The sequence below is a fragment of the Bos taurus genome, chromosome 23 (assembly GCF_002263795.3).
Source record: "Bos taurus isolate L1 Dominette 01449 registration number 42190680 breed Hereford chromosome 23, ARS-UCD2.0, whole genome shotgun sequence".
NCBI classification, from domain to species: Eukaryota; Metazoa; Chordata; class Mammalia; order Artiodactyla; family Bovidae; genus Bos; species Bos taurus.
The window spans coordinates 19,384,981-19,403,667 of NC_037350.1; the positions used below are offsets into that span (position 1 = coordinate 19,384,981).

The following is an 18,687-nucleotide window of genomic DNA, read 5'->3' on the forward strand; positions in this document are numbered from 1 at the left end:
CAAGATATGGTGATATTGTTGAGCTGCTAATTCAACCAGTTCTGAAGCCTGTCCTACCTCTGAACTTCCTGTTTTGTGAGATCAGGAATATCCTTATTATTTAAGCCCAACTGAAATAGGCTTTCATTTGCAGTTGAAATAGTAAATATTTGTAGGATAACATTTGTCCCTCTGTTCTTGACCACATTATCTTACAGAGGAAAGCAGAGTGCACAGGGATCCCTGATCTGACCCAGTCACAAGGGCAGGGGTGGTGGTAGGGGCAGTGGATGAAGGGAGTCCTTCTCTCCTGATGCTCTTCCAGCTACTGTCTCCATAACCATCTGACCTTTAAGGCAGGCAGTTTGGTTTACTCCTTAAGCAGTCAAGCACCCAGTGAATGAACAAGCAGGATCATACACCCCAAATGACAGAGCACTGAATTCAGCTCAGTTGGGCATCATGTCATTTCCCCCAGAGCTCAGACTTCCCTGAATATTGTTCTGGTCACAGCAATAACAATCACTGACACCATGTGTGTTGAGTACTTGCTTTATCTCAGTTATCTGACAATGACCCTAAGAGGCTGTAGAAGGGCCCATTTCAGAGATGAGGACATAGAAGCTCAAACAGGTTGAGACACTGGCCCAAGATTGCTCAGCTACTGAGTGAGGATTCAAACTCTGATCTGGCAGATTGTAGGGACTGGTCAACAAGGCCTCTGCCATTCCTTCCAGCTCTGACAGCCCAGGGATCTGAGATGCTTCCATTCAGAGGTGCACAGGCCAGCCTTGAGGTCTGAAACTGGAATTAACTTCTGAAAGTACAAACTAATAATCAACAGAATATATCTAGCCCAAACTGTCTCTGCAGCTGCTTCTGAACTCTGGAGTCTGGGTAATGGTTGTACACTAAAACTCAGACCCACATGTATCTGTCAAAAAGAAATGCCCATTCTCAGTTGGTAGCCATTCCTAGGTCCCTACTGCACGGACTGTGTTTTTTGCAACCTTACTCATAAACTGCCTAGTACTCAATTCACCTGTTAAGGTGCTTACTTCCCCAGTAACACAGAATTATACTGTTTTGTATCACACTGTATTTATCCCAACTCACAGGAACTGGCTAAAGCTGCTCTAAACTTGTGCTGGGCCCTGAGGCAGCCAAAGCCGTTTTTCCAGTAGATACCTAAGCCTGCAGGAGCCTGGAGTTAACTGGGAGTGAACTGCAAGGGCTGTGCAATAGTCAGAGGCCCTTTCCGGGACTCGCTGCGTTTCAAGTCCCCTGAAGGGCACTCAGCCCTGGGACGCTTAGGGAAAGGGCTTGGGAGGAGAGAAGAACGAACCACTCCTTCCGGACCCTATTCAGCCCCACCAAAGCCTCTGTCCCCAGGTGGTACCTGAATCTAACCAATCGGAAAGGGAGTTACATCGACCGCGGCTGCGGCATCCAATCCGAGGACCTGTCTCACGCTCCGTCGCCCGCTGGGTTCCCGCAGGCTGGAAACCTGTTCAGCAGTCGCGCGCGGGACGGCCACGAACCCTACGAGCGTCCCTGGCAGCGCGGGTGTCGCGGAGGAAGGGGCTGTTAATTGTGGTGGGGGGAGGGCGCCCCTCTATTGCGCAGGCGCTTCAGGAAGAACTCGGTCGGGCTCCTGCGCCTTCAGGTCTCCGTCGCTCCCCAGACCCACGAGCGTCGGGTTCCGCGCGCGCCCGGTTCCGCGCGCTGCAGAGAAGCGGCGGCAGCGGGTGAGTGTGAGATTCGCGCAGCCGGCGTTCCGGACAGAAATGCCGCACCCTCCCTCGCCCGCCGGGGGCTTTGAAAATAGTGGTCGTGAGATCCCTTATCCCTGATAGCCACACACCTGCCCCGAGGGGACAGTCGCGAGGGACCCCGGAGCGGCCGGGAGGTGCCTGGCTGGCTGGGGGCGGCAGAGGGCGGGGTGGAAAGCGGAAAGGAAATTGAGCGAGTGGACGCGGCCTGGGCGGGCGGGCAGCGGGGAGAGGGCTGAAGCTGGGTCCGTGGGGAGAGAGGCGGAGGGGGTCGGCCTGACAGCCGTGGAGGCCGAGGCGGCTGGCGGGGCGGGCGTTTCATTGAACCCGAACGCCGTCCAAGGCACAGATCAACCTGCACTGGCCTGAGTATTCGTTGAGAGTCAATGGTCGTGACACAGCCAAATTGAAAAAACGAATTTCCTGGAAAATCTAACAGGAAAGATCCCATCGAAGTGCTTTTTCTCGGCCAGGCACCGTGTTAAGCATTTTACAGTTAAGCTTCCTTTTCCGGGCACAGCATCCCAGTGTACAGATGGAGACAGCCCTGCGCTCTGAGACTTGAAGCGCAGCTGGTGACCACTAACAGATTCAGTTTTATACCAGCTCTGACCCCACTAGGGTTTTTTGTTTAACCACCCGACCTTCTGGTGACCCAACCCAGAAACCTTGCCAGTACTAAGTCAACTGCTCCTTTTAATATCCGGTTTTCTTTTCTTTCTTCCTTTCCCCCAGAGGTTGTTCTGAGCCCTTTTAAGGAAATTAAATGTATTTAAAAGCAGGGATAGGATAATTTATAGCTAAAATACATAAAATATAAATGTTATGAGCCCCTTAGGGTCCACAAGGAGCTCATAACAATAAATATATCCTCTTCGCTTCTAAATTAGCTACAAAATACAATTTGGAAGAAATTTTGATGAATACACAGGGGGAGTTATGTAGAAAGTAAAATTAAGTGGAGTTGTTTTGAATTACCAGAAATGTGTGTGTATGTATGTGTGTGTGTGTGCTGGAAAATTGAAGAATACTTTAGAAGCCTAGAGTTTCTAAGAAAGTCTTTTAGTGAGTAGCTTTAGTTTTTGTTTAGAATATCAAGAAAATAATAATAGGGAAAACCACCTAAGTTATCTATGTGCATAGACAATACTATTTTCATTTTATTTTAAAACTGATTATAAATAGTATTTGTGAAGTATTTAGAGTAAGGCTTTTTATTAGGGAGCAGATGACAGGCTGCTGCTGCTGCTGCTAAGTCGCTTCAGTCGTATCTGACTGTTGGTGACCCCATGGACTACAGCCCATCAGGCTCCTCTGTCCATGGGATTTTCCAAGCAAGAGTACTGGAGTGGACTGGAACCTACCAGGGTCTTTTGTCCATGGGATTCTCCAGGCAAGAATACTGGAGTGGGTTGCCATTTCCTACTACAGGGGGTCTTCCCAACCCAGAGATTGAGCCCAGGTCTCCCGCATTGCAGGCTGATTCTTCACTGTCTGAGTCGCCAGGGAAGCCCCAAAATAACACCATACCGGCTAGCATTTACTCTCCATTTCTCCTCACCCGTTTGCTCCAGGCAAATCTACTTTACGTCTGTATAGATTTGCATATGTAGGCTTTTCATCTAAATAGAATCATACAATAAGTGACCTTTTGTGACTTTCACTTAGCACGGCGTTTCAAAGGTTTATCCAAATTGTAGCATGTATTATCACTGCATTCCTTTTTATTGCCAGATAGCATTCCATCGTGTGGATATACCACTTCTTATCTGTTTATCATTTATGGACACTTGAGATGTTTCCACTTTGTGACTCTTACAAATAATGCTGCTGTGACCGTTTGTGTACAAGTTTTATTGTGGACATATATTTTCATTTCTCATAGGCATATGCCTAGTAGTAGAGTTTCCAGGTCATATGGTAACTGTTTAAACTTTTGAGGAACTACCAGAATGTTTTATAAGTGCCTGGACCATTTCCATTTTCATCAGCAGTGTAAAAAATTCTAGTTTCTGTATTTCCTCACCATTACTTGTTATTATCTGTCTGTCTGTCTGTTTTTTATATCTATCCTAGTGGGTATGAAGGGGTATCTCGTGGTGTTTTGCTTTGTATTTCCCTGATTACTGTTGATGTTGAACATACTCATGTGCTTATTTGTCATTTCTATATCTTTGGAAAAAAGTCTTTTCAGCTTCTTTGCTCATTTAAAAAATTAGATTATTTAACTTTTATTGTTGAGTTGTTACAGTTCTTTATATATTCAAGATACAAATCATTTATCAGACATGTGGTTTGCAGATATTTCCTCTTATCCCTTAGGTTGTCATTGCTTCATGGTATCCTTCCAGATGTGAAAGTTTCTAATTTTGGTGAAGTTCAATTTATTTTTGATTCTCACTTGTGCTTTTGGTGCTGTATCTAAAACGGCTTTGCCTAACTCAAGGTCATGAAGATTTATCCCTGTATTTTCTTCTAAGAGTTTTATAGTTTTAGCTCTTAACTGTGGTCTGTGATCCATGTTGAGTCAGTTTTGTGCAGGGTATGAGCTGAGGGATACAGAGTTATTCTTTTGCGTGTGGATATCCAGTCGTCTCAGCACCATTTGTTGACTTGTCTTAGCATCCCTCCACTCTTAGAAGCAACCCTACTGGAAAAATTTTAGACATCCTGTGATATTCCATTTGTAGTGATTCTTCAAAGGGCTTAGCTTTCAAAACAATACTTGATGATGTATGGGTCTCAAGCACACCATTACAGGAAGCTGTGGTGTTGTAGAACAGAAGTCACTCAAGCTCCTGGTTGGTCTTCCAAGATGACAGCCAGGTTCATTGTTTTCTTGTTTTGTCCCTATTTTGAGTATTTTGTATTTGAAAAGTGTAAAGCTCTTGTGGTGTTGGTGTTTAGTTGCAAAGTCATATCCAGCTCTTTTTGCAACCTGTAGTCTGTAGCCCGCCAGGCTCCTTCTGTCCATGGAGTTTCTCAGGTGAGAATATTGGAGTGGGTTGCCATTTCCTCCTCCAGGGGCTCTTCCCCAGCCAGGAATGGAACTCACATCTCCTACATTGACAGGCAGATTCTTTACCCTGAGCCACGTGGGGAAGCTCTTGTCCTCTGATATATGGCACATCCATAAATTTTGGTGGTGTTGACTTTAGTTATATTAGATATTTATTGAATTTTTTTTAATTACCTAAAAGAGTGTTTGGGCAAAGACTTAATGTGTAGGAAGTAGCTTTAAGAGGTTTGGAAACACAGGTTATTACTGAAGAACTGTTATAAGTCACCTACATAAATGATTATTGTCTCTATATTACATCTCAGACAGATTGTGATAGCATTGTGCAGTAAAAGGGAATTAAGGTTGGCAACCCACTCCAGTGTTGTTGCCTGGGAAATTCCATGGACAGAGGAGTCTGGCAGGCTACAGTCCATGGGGTTGCAGAAGAGTCAAACACGACTTAATGACTAACCAACAACAACAATGATTTCTGTAACTCTTTCATAGTAATTTGCATGTGGGTTGGGCCTGGATAATGGAAGGACTTGAATGCCAGGCAGAAGTGAGTGTTGGGACATTCTGTATAGGCAGGGGGACTTTGAATACTGATTTTATTAGGGAAATGTCATGAACAGAGCTACAGGGAAGGTTATGTTGGGAGCAGATGTTGGGTAAGAGGAAGATGATTGAGGTAGGAAGATCAGTTAAGAGGCAGAAGGGCTCCAGACAAGAGACGTTGAGGACTTGAAGAAGTATAGCATCTGTGGAAAGTCACTCTACATCACATACCATATTTTCTTAGGACCAAAGAAGATAGAGACTGAAGGCAGGGAGATTTGTTTGGGGAGAGCTGTTTTTGTAATCAGTAGATTATTAAAAAAATAATAAAAAGTCAGGGAGTTCTCTGAGCCTGGGGAATGAGGTAAGGCAGTTAAGTGGCCTCTCGGTGTCTGAAGGGGATTGTTTCTAGGAGCCCCAGATCAGATCAGATCAGTCGCTCAGTCGTGTCCGATTCTTTGCGACCCCATGAATCGCAGCATACCAGGCCTCCCTGGACATCACCAACTCCCGGAGTTCACTCAGACACGTGTCCATCGAGTCAGTGATGCCATCCAGCCATCTCATCCTCTGTCGTCCCCTTCTCCTCTTGCCCCAGTCCCTCCCAGCATCAGAGTCTTTTCCAATGAGTCAACTCTTCGCATGAGATGGCCAAAGTACTGGAGTTTCAGCTTTAGCATCATTCCTTCCAAAGAAATCCCAGGGCTGATCTCCTTCAGAATGGACTGGTTGGATCTCCTTGCAGTCCAAGGGACTCTCAAGAGTCTTCTTCAACACCACAGTTCAAAAGCATCAATTCTTCGGCGCTCAGCCTTCTTCACAGTCCAACTCTCACATCCATACATGACCACGGAAAAACCATAGCCTTGACTAGACGAACCTTTGTTGGCAAAGTAATGTCTCTGCTTTTGAATATGCTATCTAGGTTGGTCATAACATTCCTTCCAAGGAGTAAGCATCTTTTAATTTCACCACTGCAGTCACCATCTGCAGTGATTTTGGAGCCCAGAAAAATAAAGTCTGACACTGTTTCCACTGTTTCCCCATCTATTTCCCATGAAGTGATGGGACCGGATGCCATGATCTTCGTTTTCTGAATGTTGAGCTTTAAGCCAACTTTTTCACTCTCCACTTTCACCTTCATCAAGAGGCTTTTTAGTTCCTCTTCACTTTCTGCAATAAGGGTGGTATCATCTGCATATCTGAGGTTTATTGATACTTCTCCCGGCAATCTTGATTCCAGCTTGTGTTTCTTCCAGTCCAGCGTTTCTCATGATGTACTCTGCATAGAAGTTAAATAAACAGAGTGACAACATACAGCCTTGATGTACTCCTTTTCCTATTTGGAACCAGTCTGTTGTTCCATATCCAGTTCTAACTGTTGCTTCCTGACCTGCATACAAATTTCTCAAGAGGCAGATCAGGTGGTCTGGTATTCCCATCTCTTTCAGAATTTTCCACAGTTTATTGTGATACACACAGTCAAAGGCTTTGGCATAGTCAATAAAGCAGAAATAGATGTTTTTCTGGAACTCTCTTGCTTTTTCCATGATCCAGCGGATGTTGGCAGTTTGATCTCTGGTTCCTCTGCCTTTTCCAAAACCAGCTTGAACATCAGGAAGTTCACGGTTCATGTATTGCTGAAGCCTGGCTTGGAGAATTTTGAGCATTACTTTACTAGCGTGTGAGATGAGTGCAATGGTGCGGTAGTTTGAGCATTCTTTGGCATTGCCTTTCTTTGGGATTGGAATGAAAACTGACCTTTTCCAGTCCTGTGGCTACTTCTGAGTTTTCCAAATTTGCTGGCATATTGAGTGCAGCACTTTCACAGCATCATCTTTCAGGATTTGGAATAGCTCAACTGGAATTCCATCACCTCCACTAGCTTTGTTCGTAGTGATGCTTTCTAAGGCCCACTTGACTTCACATTCCAGGATGTCTGGCTCTAGATCAGTGATCACACCAATGTGATTATCTGGGAGCCCCAGTGGGTACCAAAATCCACAGATGCTCAAGTCTCTTATATAAAAGGGCTTGGTGCAGTGAATACAGTTGACCGTCTGGGTTTTCCATTCATGACTGGTTGGATTCATGCATGTAAAAACCTGTGAATATGGAGGGCCAGCTGTTAAGTCTTTGACGGTAGAAAGGAAGTCTAAAAGGGATGTGGTGATGAAATGCATTTCAACAGCTGTTGCTTTTCTTCCGAAGTTACTGTGGCATCCAAGGGCCTAGACTTTGTCTCTTCACCTCCTCTGAATACTGAGCAGGTTCAGAGTGAGGTGGGGCCTTTTTTCTCAAATAATATATATTTCTTATTCCTCTTTGGAAAGTGTTAGTTGCTCAGTTGTATCCAACTCTTTGTGACCTCATGGACTGTAGCCCACCAGGCTCTTTTGTCCATCAAATTCTCCAGGCAAAAGTACTAGAGTGGGTTGCCATTTCCTTCTCCAGGGGATCTTCCCAACCCAGGGGTCAAACCTGGGTCTCATGCCTTGCAGGCAGATTCTTTACCATCTGAGCTACCATGGAAACTCCCTACTCCCCTTTTGCATGCCAATATTTTTCAGTAGGAACTGATGTTGAGCCAGTACGATAGAAATTCTACACCCTAATTTCTGAGGATTAAAAGGAACGATAGGGTACTAGCCATTAAACCAGAAAAATAATCTTCCTCTCTGGAGCTTCTGAACGTTTGGCAGAAAATGTTATTTCTGTTTTGTGTAAAAGGATTGTTTTTATTTCTTCATTTGTTCTTATTAAGCCTTTAGAATAATTTCTGCTCTTGCAGACAAGCAAGGCAGTCAAATTTGTGTGAAGTATAAGAATGGCCCATACCCCCTTCAGAGCATGAAAATGAGGCAGGACATATAATTCAACAAGTAAAGGCAATTTTGTTTCTCCCACTTTAGCTTTATTCAGTTACCTTTCAGTAAGTGACAGCATTTGATTTTTAAGTTGATGTATGTAAATCTGGTGTATAAACAGTTTTTAAATGTTGGTTTTCGTTTCCTGATGGCTCAGCTTTGGAAATCGAATCCAAATCAAGCAGCATGACTACTTAGGAATTGTTTGTTTTTTATCTTAGGAACCCCGCTACCCCCTTCAGCACGTTCACTATGAAGTTACTGTTGATGCTTTTGTTTTCGGGACTTATGACTGGTTGTAGAGGGAACTCTTCCTCTGCTTCACCACCTAAGTTACTGCTGGTATCCTTTGATGGCTTCAGAGCTGACTATCTGCAGAACTATGAATTTCCTCATCTCCAGAATTTTATCAAAGAAGGTGTCTTGGTAGAGCAGGTTAAAAACGTCTTTATCACGAAAACGTTTCCAAACCACTACAGCATCGTGACGGGCCTGTATGAAGAAAGCCATGGCATCGTGGCTAATTCCATGTATGACGTCAACACAAAGAAACATTTTTCTGACCACAATGACAAGGACCCGTTTTGGTGGAATGAGGCAGTCCCCATCTGGGTGACCAATCAGCTTCAGGACAACAGATCGAGTGCTGCTGCTATGTGGCCCGGTACCGACGTGCCCATTCACAATAGCACGCCGTCCTATTTCATGAACTACAGCCCCTCGGTGTCATTTAGGGAAAGGCTCGGTAATGTCACCACATGGCTGAGCAGTTCGAACCCACCAGTGACCTTTGCGACACTCTATTGGGAGGAACCAGACGCTAGCGGCCACAAATACGGCCCCGAAGATAAAGAAAACATGCGCCGAGTGCTGGAAGAAATAGATGAACACATTGGTGAGCTGGTTCACAGACTCAAGGTGTTAGGACTGTGGGAGAGTCTTAATGTGATCATTACAAGTGATCACGGGATGACCCAGTGTTCTAAAGACAGGGTGATAAACTTGGACGGCTGCCTCGACCCCTCGTACTACACTCTTATAGACTTGACCCCAGTTGCTGCGATACTTCCCAAAATAAGTAAGTAAACTTTTAACCAAGGAATATTTCAGTGGGTCAGTTGATTGAGGAGGGAGGGTTTTGTAAAAAGAATGGAGCTTGGATTTTATGTGGTTCACCACCATACACTCTTATACTCACTCAGAGTTAGGACTGTGTTTTTCCTGTGATGTTTTTCTTAGGCCGTTTAGGTTCAAAAGGATATTTTCTTTGCTTTTTGATATATTTCTTTTATGTTTATCTTTTTATTGAAGTGTAAGTGTACATCAAAGTGACTCATATATATATATATATATATATATATATATAGTTTTGTGTGAGATATACCTAATAATTTTCATCTACTGATCTTAGAATTAATAGTTAGTAGTAATATGTAATTAGTTTATGTTTACTTAGGAAGCTAGATGTGAAATTTGCCCCCTTTGTATAAAAGTCTACCCGGGATAATCACAAAATGAAAAGACAGATATGTGAATGCATGAAAGGGGTGTGTGCGGGTGTGCACGTGCACTTGTGTGCACCCAGCACTGTTACATTAGTATTATTGCCCTGTTTTTTTTTTTTAATGATTAATAGGAATTAATAGATAACATTGTTCAGGGCTTATTTCCAGTTATTCTAGTTAGAAATATTGTTTCCTTATCAGTCAACATGACCTTTTTCCTTTGCTGTTTCCTTTTCTTCCAGATAAAACAAAGGTTTATAGCAAACTGAAAGTCTGTGACCCTCACATGAATGTTTATCTCAAAGAAGACATTCCTGCCAGGTTTCACTATCAACATAGTGATCGAATTCAGCCTATTATTTTGGTTGCTGATGAAGGCTGGACAATTGTGCTAAATAAATCATCACTAAAATGTAAGTATTTATTTAGGATTTTTCTTCTCTGTCCTTGGGATAAATCACATGTTGTGACATTCTTCCACTAACAAGGTACTTTGATTTAGAGATGTTGACACAGTGTAATTAGTTTGATTTTCAATTAGATGATTCTCAGGTTTCCATTTGAGAACAATTTTTAGAAACCATAGTTTGATCCTTATATTAGAAGGTTGGGTGATCTTAAGGGTGAAGGAGTAGTTTTACTTTTTTGTTACCAAAATTGCAGTGACTGTGAGTAACTTTCAGGAATTGTTCTCTTGATTTGTAAAAATAAGAGAGTAGGAAGAAGCAAAGAAAATAAAAGAAAAGTCAAGAAACAAAATAAAGGGAGAGAGATTAACTAGTTCAAATTCCTTTTTCTTTTTTAGTGTTAAAAAAAATGTGTCCAAGTTTTCCCCCATGATGAAATAATATACCTGAGTGCTACTGCTATTTAGAACACCAAGCAAGAACCAGAAAGTATACAAACAAAAATCTACCAAGTAAACAAAGCAGAATCTTGCCTCAAACTGAGGAAATGTTTAAGGAAGAATTAAGAGGTCTCCCCTGAACTGAAGTTTATTTACTTGTTTGTTAAATTCAATTTGAATGCATTTTTTTAAAATCTGATTTTATAGACCATAGCAGGGGTCATAAAATTCTTCTGTAAAGGGCCAGATAGTAAATATTTCAGTCTTTGTGGGCCAGCTGGTCTCTGTCTCAACTACTCAGTCCTGCCTTACAGTGGGAAAGCAGCCACAGACAATACCTAAATAAACTGATGTAGGGTGTCCAGTGAAACTCCCTTTACAGAAACAGGCAGAGGGCTGCATTTGACCAGCCTCTGTCATCTGCCAATCTCTGATCTATAGCAGTTCAGATGTGTCAGGCAAGGATAAAACTGAAGGCCGTTAGAATTTATGTATTATTAATGCTTACCTTGAAAGTGAAAGTCACTCAGTCGTCTCTGACTCTTTGTGACCCCATGGACTGTAGCACGCCAGATTCCTCTGTACATGGAATTCTCCAGGCAAGAATACTGGAGTGAGTAGCCATTCCCTTCTCCAGGGGATCTTCCTCACCCAGGGATGGAACCCAGGTCTCCTGCATTGGAGGCAGATTCTTTACCAGCTGAGTCACCAGGGAAGCCCACAAATACTGGAGTGGGTAGCCTATCCCTTCTCCAGGGGATCTTCCCAACCCAGGAATTGAACTCAGGTCTCCTGCATTGTAGGCAGATTCCTTACCAGCTGCGCTACCAGGGAAGCCCATAATATTTATCCTTATATACTCATTATTGAAAACTTGTAAAATACAGAAAAGTTCAGAAAAGAAAACAAAAACTATTCATACTTCTTCAATACAGAAGCATAGACAGATGTTAATTGTGGGCGTTTGCCCCCCTCTAATCTTTTCCTGTTACATACACTGCATATTTTTATTATTAAATCATATGGTTTATGGTATCATTTACAATCATACTCATTTATATTATTGAAATCATAATATCTATATATATCATTATATTCTGCTATTTTTTGTACTGGTCACAGCATTATTTTTATTATGAAATATTTCAAACATAGAATTAAAGAATGATATATTAAATAAAGAAGTAAAGAATGATATAGCAAACACTGATAGAGTCATCATTCAGTCACCTGAACCTCGCATGGAAGTGGGAGCTTGTCAAATGTGTGCTTTGTTGTTCGGTCGTGTCCAGCTCTCTGTGACCCCGTGGAATGTAGCCCACCAGGTACCACTGTCCATGGGGATTCTCCAGGCAAGAGCACTGGAGTGGGCTGCCAGGCACTTCTCCAGGGAGTTCCAGGGAATCTTCCCAACCCAGGGATCAAACCCAGGTCTCCCACATTGTAGGCGGATTCTTTACCATTGCTAAGTCATGTCCCACTCTTGTGACCCCATGGACTATGCCTGCCACGTTCCTCTGTCCATGGGATTCTCCAGGCAAGAATACTGGAGTGGGTTGCCATTCCTTTCTCCTTGTTAAATATAACTGATGCATATTAAAAGGCAGTATTTAAAAAAAAATAAAGTTGATAGTTGAGAGTCTTATTTTGGAGTGATATCTGGGACCATCAGGTTTTTCTTTGACTTTTACTGGAATTACACATTGGAGTCATCTAGTTAGATGTCACATTCAAGGCAAGAATCCCTCCTGTAATGTTTTCAGTCCCCTGACCCTCTGGACATTGAGGTGTCCTTTAGCTGTTGGTAAACCAATGGTGTGGGCTTCCCGGGTGGCACTAGTGGTAAAGAACCCACCTGCCAATGCAGGAGACATAAGAGACACAGGTTCAATCGCTGGATGGGGAAGATCCCCTGGAGGAGGGCATGGCAATCCACTCCAGTATTCTTGCCTGAAGAATCCCATGGGCAGAGGAGCCTGGTGGGCAGCATTCCATAGGGTTGCAGAGTCGGATACAGCTGAAGTGACTTAGCACACTTGCATCCGTGATGTATTCCACATTCTGCGTCTTGTCCAGGGGCAGCTGACAGAGGTCAGGCCGCTGGCTCACTTCCTCCCCACTCACTGCTTTACTTGCTTCTGCTCCCCCAGTTACTCAGAACCTCAACCCAACCGCTCTCTCAATCACTGGTGCTCTTTGCAGGGGCTTTTTGCAAACAGTGTCGGATGCTGACAGGTGAAGTGCTTGGGGCTAGGACTGAGAACTGTGGGGTCGCACAGAGTCGGACACAACTGATGCGACTTAGCAGCAGCAGCAGCAGGACTGAGAAACCCATCAGTCTGAGAGAAGGTTTTAAAATGTGAGGTCATGACCAGCTGGGAAAAAGGAGGGGTGTATGTGCAAAATACAGGAGGTGGCTGAATTGAAGAAAATAGATAATTTTTTTTCTAGCCCCTGTTTGGCCCAACTGATCAGAATTTCAATGGATGGGAATTAAACTGACAAGAATCCAGTGTATTTACACTAGAAACAGGCTATTTCATAATAGCAGGGCTGATCTTGTTTACTAACATCATCTTCTTCTTTTCCAGTAGGTGACCATGGTTACGATAATTCTCTGCCTAGTATGAATCCGTTTCTAGCTGCCCATGGTCCTGCATTTCACAAAGGCTACAAACACAGCAGCATTAATACAGTGGATATTTATCCAATGATGTGCCACATCCTGGGATTGAAGCCACATCCCAACAATGGGACCTTTGGTCACACCAAGTGTCTGTTAGTGGACCAGTGGTGCATTAACCTCCCAGAAGCCATTGGAATTGTTATCGGGGCGCTCCTGGTCTTGACCACGCTGACCTGCCTCATCATTATCATGCAGAACAGAGTCTCCGGGCCCCGGCCATTTTCCCGACTTCAGCTCCAAGAAGATGATGATGATCCGTTGATTGGGTAACACGTGCCGGGCTTTATACAAGGTGGCTTTAAGTAGGGCACACCCAAGGAATGGTGTTACAACTATGAAAACATATGCTTCGAAAGAACTTGGGCCAGGCATGCTACAATTATTTTGTCTTTTCTTGTGTTTTGCTGCATTAGCTAATACAAAAAAATTCTGATCATAGGGAAAATTGCTAGTAAATCATTAGTTAGCACCAACTGTTTCTCTGACAAGAAACTTGTTTTGAGAATAATACTGCCTTTGCTCCCTCCTCCCTTTTTTTTTTTTTTGGCAATGAAGATTAGACACATCTTGAGATGAAAATATACTAAAATTTAGTGCGTGTGCATTTCAAATAAATTTTTATATTTGTAAATTATACAACAAAAATCTTTGTAAAGTGTGTGGATTTTGTGTATAAGGGAAGAAAAGTTTCCTATATTTTTATATGTACCTTTAATAGAGTTTGTATCCCAAGTAAACCCTTGAGGTAGGAAAATTCTCTGTGATGGTTAATAAAATGGATTACCAGGCAGAAAAGATCTAGCATATGAAGAAACTATTTCAAGAAAAGCTACTGTAAAAAACAAGCAAAAGCCCCATGATAACAAGATTGAGTCTTTGTGTGTCTCTGTTAAGACCCTTAAGCTATTAAAACCTCAAAAGGTTTATCTTTAGAAGAGTATTGCTAAGAGGAAATTAAGAAAATAGAGGAAAGTGCTTTTCTCACTTTATGCTTAATGCCTTTGTGTAAGTTATTTAGTTTATGTGTGTGTGTGTGTGTGCGCAGGTGCGCCAGGGTGTTGCCTGCTTGGGTGTACAGACTTCATGTAACTTACAGGAGGTGGTGAGATGTGAGTGACCTGGAGACAGACCCTCACTAACCCATAAAACACAGATCTCAGGAAAGGTTATAATTGCACTTCACATTCATGTAGTTCCTTCTAACTCACAAGTTAAATTCATAATTTTTAAAACCTTGTGAATTTTTGTTAGCATTTTTAACATTCTTACGCTATTACAACCAGAGGTCTCCAAGTACTGCAGAGAAATTTATGACCTGACTACAAATCTGGCTCTGATTGGGTCAGAATGAGAGATTTTTCTGTTTGCCTTTGGGAATTTTATGCCTTACTTTTTAGGCAATAGTGTAGCTAAATTTAAAATGAAATTTAATATCTTTTGATCTTCTATATTAATCATATGTTAAGTAACTGAATAAACTCTCAGAACTCTGTTAACCTTTAGGAGCCTGAATTCTGCCTTTGTTTTTTTCTCCCATATCTGGTTCATAAAAGTAACCACTCTGCTCATAATTTTTTTTAGCATACTTGTTCAGAGCCGACCATATGTTGTTATAACTGCCATCCTAGCTTTGCAAAGTGTACCTTCTAAGAATCAAAATCAATAGGAAGAGACTGAATTGTAGCAGATGAGATTTTATACACTAGAGGAAAAACTGGGTTCAAGAACCATTCATCAGGAGCTGAGGCAAGCAATTAATATTACTAGTGTGATCTTTAAAGTAATATCACTAGTGTGATCTTTAAAATTTTATTACTAGTGTGATATTTAAAGTTTTGACGACAGAAAATAAGCTGGATAACAGTTTTACAGATACAAAAATAATGGAGGGTAACTCTGCAGCCCAGTGAAATGCTGATGATCTGTGGTGGTCAGGAACAATGGTGCCAGTCGTCAAACCCAGAATTCATCCTTTGGTCACTGCTTGCTAATCTCCCGATCCTGGTATTTGGTGCCTGTTGTTCCAGGGGTTCTTGAGAATCATTTCCACACCCTGCATGAATAGTCCGGGCATGCAGTCATAAAGTGACTGTGTTAAAAACAGCATAGTAAATAAACCAAACCACCAGGACTTATTTTGCTTTTTGACAGATTTTTATTTCTGATGTGTTTTCCTCAGATAAAAGTTATCCTAAAGGTTAATAGTTGATCTGAACAAATAATAGAAAAATTTCTTTCTACTTCAATTCCCATTAAAAAAAAAAAAAGCACAGAGGAACTGTCACATTTACAGCAGTGAGGATTTTTTGAAATGTCTCAAGCGCTGAGTGAGTTGAGCTTGGTCCTTGCAGTGGTGTGAGCTTTATTGGCTGTATTGGTGTGATTGGTGGAAATGGACCCATTGCAGCCAGCATGTGAGGAGACTTTATAGAGGATGGAATGGGAAGGGCTGCCCCTTCAGGGTCTCAACCCTCTGAACAAAAGACCTATTTGTCTTGTTCTTCATTCCATTCTGAAAATATGGACTAGAATTAAAACTGTAGATGTTTTATGTATATGTTGGTGGGACAAAAAGAGTATTTATTTAATAATCAAAGAGATGTTTATATATTATTGTATTGAACTTTATATTAATTCATCTGTATCTTTAAAAAATGATCACTTAAAGCCAGTGATCTCCTCTAATACACTGAGAAATACTTCGGTAAAGCCAGCCTTCTTCACTTGTTGCGCATTTTGTTAAATCATTGTTAACATGCTTCTCTATTTTCTGAGTTGTAGGAAGTATTTGGCTCCAGGAAAGATTTAACTGTTTATGACAGCCATACTCAAAGGTAATAGGAAAACTTTTTAATAACGGTTTTTCAGTGAATGAGTTCAGAATAAGTACATGTTCTTATAATGTAGGGACAGTTCTGCCGCTCTCATTAATGTGCAAGTCCTTCTGGTAAAGAGCAATAGCATACAAAGTATTTCAGTGCTCTGTACCGCTGCCTTTGTGTTACTGTTCCATTAAGCTTGGTGTAAGGATTTAAAGATGAATTCTTGGAACGGTAAATGATTAAAAAGGCCTTTGCCTTGTTCTTGGGTGTTTTTTCTTCTCTTGCCCATGTCTGGTAAACTTTAAAGATGGTTGTATTTAATTTCTTTTATTTGAAGGATTTTACTTCATTGTGAATATATAAAGCTACAAATGAAGGATAAAGATGACATGAGAAGTCTGTAATTTATTGTAGATTCTTAAAATACTGTGTAAATAAAATGACATGAGTGTGTTTTAAAGAAGTTTATGTGTAGTGCCTTAAGTTAAAATATATTTTGACTATATTGTTTGAATTCAAAGCTATGACTTTGCCTATTATTTTAAAATTTTATGTGAATAAAATAAAATGTTACCAAAACATTTTAATTGTAATGATTAAATATGTGATGTCCTTGATGATTTTTTAATTTGTCACCTTCTTTCAAAATATGCATACTATGATAGATGTTAACATGACTTAGTGATACTGCAAAATTCACTTAGGCATTCATTACAATCTTTTTAAAACTGGGATTAAGTGTGTAACATTAACCATATTTTAAAGCAGTGTATAAATATACACTGTATAAATATAGTATAAATATGCAATCCAACATAAGGACATCATTGGAAAGATAGCCAAGATAAATTTTGCAGTTTCTAGAACTATAATTTACTGACTTACAGTAGAAAGGAAGAAGTTTCAAAACCTGGTTACAAAACACCAGGGGTGAGGGTGATGACAGTATTGAAACTTTGTTTTGTACATAACTAGAGTGGAGAAGGCGATGGCACCCACTCCAGTACTCTTGCCTGGAAAATCCCACGGACTGGGGAGCCTGGTGGGCTGCAGTCCATGGGATCGCGAGGAGTCGGGACACGACTGAGCGACTTCGCTTTCACTTTTCACTTTCATGCATTGGAGAAGGAAATGGCAACCCACTCCAGTGTTCTTGCCTGGAGAATCCCAGGGACAGGGGAGCCTGGTGGGCTGCCGTCTATGGGGTCACACAGAGTCGGACATGACTGAAGTGACTTAGCAGCAGCAGCAGCAGGTGCTTCCCAGGTGGCTCAGTGGTGAAGAAGCTGCCTGCCAATGCAGGAAACCGGGTTTGGTCCCTGAGTCGGAAAGATCCCCTGAAGGAAATGGCAACCCACTCCAGTATTTCTTGCCTGGAGAAGCCCACAGGCAGAGGAACCTGGTGGGCTAAAGTCCATGAGATCACAAAAGAGTCTGACACACCTTAATGACTAAATGACCAACAGAGTATTTAATGTCTTTTCTAAAATATATTCAACAAAGCTTCCTCTAATAGAGCAGTGTTTTTTTCTGACAATCATTAAATACTGCTAGGGACTGTGGGAAAAACAAATAAAAAAGTACTTTCTTTACTTTGAAGAGTTCTGTGGCATTTCAAAAGTGGTAACACCTTTATACCAACAAAATACTTTTGTCCACTCATGGTTTACCTCTTGGGCTGAGATCCTTGAATCCAGAACCAGTTCCCAGACTTGTGCTTCCTGAAGTTTGAATTCCAGATGCATTGAATAAAATTGATTCCAATAGATAATGAAAACTAAGATCAATTTCTTTATTAAAGATTGGGAAAGTTATGAACTGTTCTACAAAAAAGTTTCAGGCCCAAAATCCAGTCATCTTTCTTAGTGCCTCTTCATTGCCTTTGATTATCAATGTTACATTAGCTTCATAAAACTAGTGTTTTAGAAAAAAACCTGCATGAGTTTTTGAGGTGAATATAACATTGGTATCAAACGTGATAAAAAATAGCATAAAAAAAAGAAAACTACAGATTTGCAAAGCTATGTTTTTTCCGGTAGTCATGTACAGATGTGAGAGTTGGACTGTAAAGAAGGATGCTGCTGCTGCTGCTAAAAAAGGATGAGCGCTAGAGAATTTATATTTTCGAATTGTGGTGCTGGAGAAGATTCTTGAGAGTCCCTTGGACAGCACAGAAATCAAACTAGTCAATCCCAAAGGAAATCAACCCTGAATATTCATTGGAAGGACTGATGCTGAAACTGAAGCTCCAATACTTCGGTCCCCTAATGCAAAGAGCCAGCTCACTGGAAAAGACCCTGATGCTGGGAAAGAATGAGGGCAGGAGGAGGGCGGGATGAGATGGCTGGATGGCATCACTGACTCAATGGACATAAGTTTGAGCAAACTCCAGGAGATAGTGAAGGGCGCAGAGGACAGGTGTGCTGCAGTCCATGGGATCACAAACAGACGCGACTTAGCAACTGAACAACAACAATAGATGTTCTATAACTAGGTTCTTGTAAGAATCTGAAACTAATAACAGGATCAATTCTAATTAAGAGGTCAGAAAGCATTTTGCAAAGCAGTTTTCAATTTAAATGGCAGGTGGCAAAGGCAGAAGAAATTATAAAACATACCCTGAACAGGAAAAATGGTATCAATTAATCAA

The 18,687-nt window shown here is 41.6% G+C and overlaps 1 protein-coding gene across 2 annotated transcripts; it reads left to right on the forward strand.

Moving 5' to 3' along the window:
* The first annotated feature begins 1,661 nt into the window (after window positions 1-1,661).
* On the forward strand, window positions 1,662-16,618 carry ENPP4 (ectonucleotide pyrophosphatase/phosphodiesterase 4). Of its 2 annotated transcripts, none has more exons than XM_005223466.5 (4): window positions 1,662-1,888; window positions 8,399-9,255; window positions 9,925-10,095; window positions 13,121-16,618. In XM_005223466.5, the coding sequence occupies exons 2-4, from the start codon at window positions 8,430-8,432 to the stop codon at window positions 13,483-13,485; spliced, it is 1,362 nt and encodes a 453-aa protein (XP_005223523.1). In that variant the 5' UTR covers window positions 1,662-1,888; window positions 8,399-8,429; the 3' UTR covers window positions 13,486-16,618.
* Window positions 16,619-18,687: the final 2,069 nt, after the last annotated feature.

What these genes read in the sequence shown, in the direction of transcription:
- ENPP4 (XM_005223466.5), top strand. Translation starts at nt 8,430, where the DNA reads ATGAAGTTACTGTTGATGCTTTTGTTTTCGGGACTTATGACTGGTTGT. An exon ending in TGCGATACTTCCCAAAATAA is followed by an intron (nt 9,256 to 9,924) that starts GTAAGTAAACTT and finishes CTTTTCTTCCAG; the next exon opens with ATAAAACAAAGGTTTATAGC. An exon ending in AAATAAATCATCACTAAAAT is followed by an intron (nt 10,096 to 13,120) that starts GTAAGTATTTAT and finishes CTTCTTTTCCAG; the next exon opens with TAGGTGACCATGGTTACGAT.